At 36.9% G+C, this 5,281-nt stretch overlaps 1 protein-coding gene across 1 annotated transcript; it reads left to right on the top strand.

The window, feature by feature from the left end:
- Nucleotides 1-1,374: 1,374 nt before the first annotated feature.
- Nucleotides 1,375-3,469, top strand: fgfbp3.S (fibroblast growth factor binding protein 3 S homeolog). Its single transcript, XM_018228403.2, has 2 exons — nucleotides 1,375-1,478; nucleotides 2,108-3,469. Exon 2 carries the CDS (start codon nucleotides 2,167-2,169, stop codon nucleotides 2,953-2,955), a length of 789 nt encoding a protein of 262 aa, XP_018083892.1. The 5' UTR covers nucleotides 1,375-1,478; nucleotides 2,108-2,166; the 3' UTR covers nucleotides 2,956-3,469.
- Nucleotides 3,470-5,281: the final 1,812 nt, after the last annotated feature.

Consider the following 5,281-nt stretch of genomic DNA (forward strand, 5'->3'; position numbering starts at 1 on the left):
TACGAGGAAAGTTCGGGCGACTTCGGAAAAACAAAGCGCTCTTAGTGCTATCCCGCCGGCGATTTAGACTCTAGCTGGCGGGGAGGCAGTTCAAGGAGATTAGTCGCCCGAAGAAGAGGTGATTTGTCGCCGACTAATCTCCTTGAATCTTCTTGTCTGTCTCTGCCCTAAAAGTATAAAGGTGAAGACACACAGACTAGTAGCAGCTACTTGTCATGGCTACAAAACAGATAATAGTGATAACTGGTTTTGCTAAGACACTGCAAGTATTTTAGCAGAGGCAATTCTCAGTACTGTCTATGGCAGGGTATTTTTTTTGTAATTTTGTAGAAGTAGATGCTGCTAGTAGCTCCATTTGTCTTCATCCTTAAGCATATACAGTTTTTAAAGTTTTACAGTGATTCCTGGTGCTCTTATTAAGGTTTCCTAGGCCTGAGTATTTTTAGCCTGTTTATGATATAGGAAACCATACAGAGAGATACAGACATAAAGCATGCATTTAACTGCTGCTTAACACAGGGTGGCAGTAGAGAGCACTCTGAGATTTAAGCAAGTGCTCTACAATATTTAGCTTGAAAAGCAAGGATCATCATTTTTTTTTTTATTATTCCATAACAAAGTGAAATAATGCTTGATACAATTTTAATAAAGCATATAAAACAATAAAGTAATGCCCAATTTTCATACTGGACAACTGAAGATATATAAGGGGGAATGTAATTAAAGTCGCAAAGAGCAAAACAATTCGCACCAATAAGATTAAAAATCCACATCTCGCAATGCAATATTGTTTCTTAAACTGTTATTACATTGCGAATTTTAATTGCGCACTCTTAAGAAGTGTTTGAAGGTGTCGTCATCTTTTGGAGCAGACATAACGACTTTTTCAGTGAGAAGTTTTATTATATTGACAGCGCATTGACGCAAACTATTAAATTCGCAAACGGTCTTCCACTGTCAGAAGTGGTCGCTAAATAGTTTACGGGTTCGGAAAAAGCTATATTAAATTCGCGCAAAGCAAAATTTGTTCAGACAAAGGCATAACTTTTCGCATTGCGAATCATTTTTCCGTTAGCGACTTTTATTACGATCCCCCGTTTATGTCTTACCTACGTCCTACTTACATTTTTTTGTGTGTGTTTATAAGACCCCAATAAGTTATATATCACACAGTATATAGAGTTCTGCATAGTTCAATGTATTAAAATTTTGAAGCAATAAACCATATAGACTAATGGCTTCAGCTATGACACATAAACAAGTGTGTGTACAACTATCTTATTATGCAGCACATTATACATTCACTCTTTCTTTTCTCAAAAAGCTGTTGAGGCTCACAGAAGTCCAGGGAGGGGACAGAGTTGTTGTGGCCCCTCCCGTGTCATTGATAAGACTTTCTTAATTCACCCTTATGTAGACTTGCCTGCATGCAGAATACTCCACTCTAGTGCTGCACCCCTGTCTCTTATACTTGCCTGGTAAGTTACTGCCATTTGCTCTTATGAGTGTTATGAATTATTGTTAAAATATGTTCATATGAACATTATCTTTCATGGGTTTTCCATGCTAGGTTTGCTTTTTGTATTTTCTTAGTGATTTAAGGGGAAATCAAACGTTGCTTCAGCAGGGTACTTGAGAATTCTTCATTATAAAGTACAAGCTCCTTTGCACAGAGTAAGGTTTCTACAAGTTTAATATGATTATCATACCACAGCGGATTTAAAATACTCCTTCCATTTAGCTAAAGCGTTCTTCAGTTCTGCAGCTTTATCTGGGATTGCTGATAGTTTTCAATTTTGAAAAAGCAGAGGAACCTTATAGGTGAACTAGACAGCACAGTAAGTTTGTATACTATCTGGAATTAGTTCCTATAAGTATTTCTAATTGTTATGAGCAGAGAGCAAAGATTATTCTAGAGCCAACACAGCAATGAAACTTCTAATAATTAAAAGAGAATTTATAAAATGTGATGGTTGGATACACTGGGATTAATTAAAAAAATAATGTTTTTTTTTAAAAGGCATTGGGTTTTCAGCAAATGTAGTAGCAGTAGTTTATTTTTGTTGTTCTGATTTAATTTCTGTTTATCTCTGCTATTGACTTTCAGGAATTTTGGAATGCTTGTTGCTTTCTGCAATAACACTTGGAGAGATTATTGATGCTCGGATGCTCTTGAATTACACGCCATCATCAATATCAACTAATGAGATGAGGCTTTCCCGTGTTATTTCATTCCTTCCTTTTATCATCTGCTTGATTCCTGCTCAGGGGGTGCTTGGCAAAACTGAAAAAGCAACCAGCAAGCGAGGAGATAAACAAGGCTTTGCTCGAAGTGGGGAGTTTTCAACCAAACACCAGCACGAGTGCACGTGGGAGATTGCAGGAGATCAGATAGTTAATATGACTCTGGTCTGCCAGCAACAAGGTGTTAACAGTTACACGTGCAGTTATACCGGGGATCCACTGAAGTGCCCCTCATACAAAACGAAAGCCAAGCAGTACTGGAAGCAAATTTTAGGGAAATTTAAGAAAGTGAGAAATGCATGTGAGGAGAAAACCTTAAGGTCACATATCTGTAAAAAATCAGCGGCTGTGGAATCCCAGCTAATAAAAGTAGATGCAGGTGCTGGTGAAGAAGGCAAAAATATCAAAACCAAAGGCAAAACTCACATGAAAGAGCCTGGAAAGGGGACAGAGGAGAAACCCAGAAGCACTGAAGCAAATGAGGATAGTGGTGGGGAACAGAAAAGCAGCTCCAAAAAGAGGAAACCTTTCCCTAAATCCAATCACAAGCCAAATCCACCCACTCCTTCATCATCTCTACCCTCTTTGTCTACTGCAGCCAGAGAAGTCAATGATGATATTGTAGAACTAAATGAAGATTTGGCAGAAACTTACTGCGCAGAGAAGTGGAATTCGTTGTGCTCTTTCTTTGTCAATTTCTGGAGCGGTTAAGGGCATGAGAATTGTAAGTTGGGCAAGAAAGGACCAAGCCTAAATATTGTTATTTTTTTAGCTAAAATTTGCTAACTCAGGAATTCCTTGTTATTCATAATATGACTGACAAATCCTTTAATACTAAAGCAAGTGTAGGCTTGTCTGCATTTATGCGTTGTTTTCAATGATGTATATTTTAAGACTAGTATAGGAAATCTGTTAAAGCCTAGCTGGAACTCATTCTAAGACAGACACTTAGGATGATGGGACCTGCAGTTTAATGGCAACTATAAGATCTATGTCTCTGCTCTACCAGTGAAGACTATTGTCATTTGGTGCAATTCTATTAAAAATCAAAAGCATAACAGAGGGCAATTGGGCTGAATAATTCCGTATTTTACTTTGTCTGATAACTAGCAATGGTTTCCATGGTATTTAATTCAGTGAAGCTAATTTTTATGATCAATATTTACTGTCACATTTGAATACCCTAATAAAATGATTATTATAATATAGTAATTTATTGCAAAAAGGCTTCTAAAATCAAAGTCATTGGTCTCTATGAGGTTCAGGTGTTCAGTATGCCCAAGTCTAACTTATCGTTCCAAGGCGTCCACAAAATTACATTGACATAATGGTATAGGATCTGTTATCTGGAAACCTGCTATCCAGAAAGCTAAAAAATATGGAAAGGCCATCTCCCATTGACTCCACTAATCAAATAATTCAGATTTTTACAATTAATTTCCCTTTTCCCTGTAGTAATGAAACTGTACCTTGTATTTGACTAAGATGCTAAGAAAAAATGAATCCTTTTTGGAGGCAAAACCAGCCTATTGGGTTTAATCAATATTTATACAATATTTAAGTTGACTTAAAGGGATCCTGTCATCGGAAAACATGTTTTTTTCAAAACGTATCAGTTAATAGTGCTACTCCAGCAGAATTCTGCACTGAATCCATTTCTCAAAAGAGCAAACAGATTTTTTTTTATATTCAATTTTGAAATCTGACATGGGGCTAGACATTTTGTCAATTTCCCAGCTGCCCCTGGTCATGTGACTTGTGCCTGCACTTTAGGAGAGAAATGCTTTCTGGCAGGCTGCTGTTTTTCCTTCTCAATGTAACTGAATGCGTCTCAGTGAGAAATGGGTTTTTACTATTGAGTGTTGTTCTTAGATCTACCAGGCAGCTGTTATCTTGTGTTAGGGAGCTGTTATCTGGTTACCTTCCCATTGTTCTTTTGTTTGGCTGCTGGGGGGGGGGAGGGGGTGATATCACTCCAACTTGCAATACAGCAGTAAAGAGTGATTGAAGTTTATCAGAGCACAAGTCACATGACTTGGGGCAGCTGGGAAATTGACAAAATGTCTAGCCCCATGTCAGATTTCAAAATTGAATATAAAAAAATCAGTTTGCTCTTTTGAGAAATGGATTTCAGCACAAAATTCTGCTGGAGCAGCACTATTAACCGATTCATTTTGAAAAAAATGTTTTTTCCCATGACAGTATCCCTTTAAGGTATGAAGATCCAAATGACAGAAAGACCCCTTATCCAGAAAACCCCACATCCTGAGTACTCTGGATAACAGGTCCCATGCCAGTACGAGCATCAACATAAAAAGTAACATATCAAGGAGTAAAGCATTCTCATTAACATTATTTGTCCATCAGTCACCCGTCACTTGGAGTTATTTTAATAATAAAATGTTATTTTATAGCTCACGTAAAGAGAATAAGATTGAGAAGTCTGTAAGCCCATTAGAGATAAGAAAATCCTACCTTTCCTTGACTCACAGAAAACCTTTTTTTCTATATAAAGTAATTTTTTCCCATTTACTTACAGTAAGGGGCAGATTTATCAAGGGTTGAAGTGAAAATTAGAATTTAAAAATGTGATTTTCAAGCTATTTTTAGTGTACTTCGACTATCGTATAGTCCAAAATTCGATTAAAAAATAATTTGACGATTCGAATATCGAAATTTATCATGCACTGTCTCTTTAAAACTTTGACTTTGACCATTCACCATTTAAAACAAGCCGAATTGCTGTCTTAGCCTATGGGGGACCATTGGAGTCATTTGGTGGACTTTGGAAAATCAAAGTTTTTTGTGGCAAATCCTTGGATTCGAATTTTATCGGTAAAACTTTGATTAGAACGATTCGAATACAGCCTATTCACCCGAAGTTAAAAATTTCCATTGGTCTTTTTTTTTCCCAATTTCGAGTTGATGGGAGTTCAAAAAAACTCCCATCACCTCGACCCTTGATAAATCTGCCCCTTAATGTCTCTGTATTTTTTCTATTGAATTTAAAATGTTCTTATACCTCTACTTCCCAGCT

This window comes from Xenopus laevis, chromosome 7S (genome assembly GCF_017654675.1).
Source record: "Xenopus laevis strain J_2021 chromosome 7S, Xenopus_laevis_v10.1, whole genome shotgun sequence".
Taxonomy (NCBI): domain Eukaryota; kingdom Metazoa; phylum Chordata; class Amphibia; order Anura; family Pipidae; genus Xenopus; species Xenopus laevis.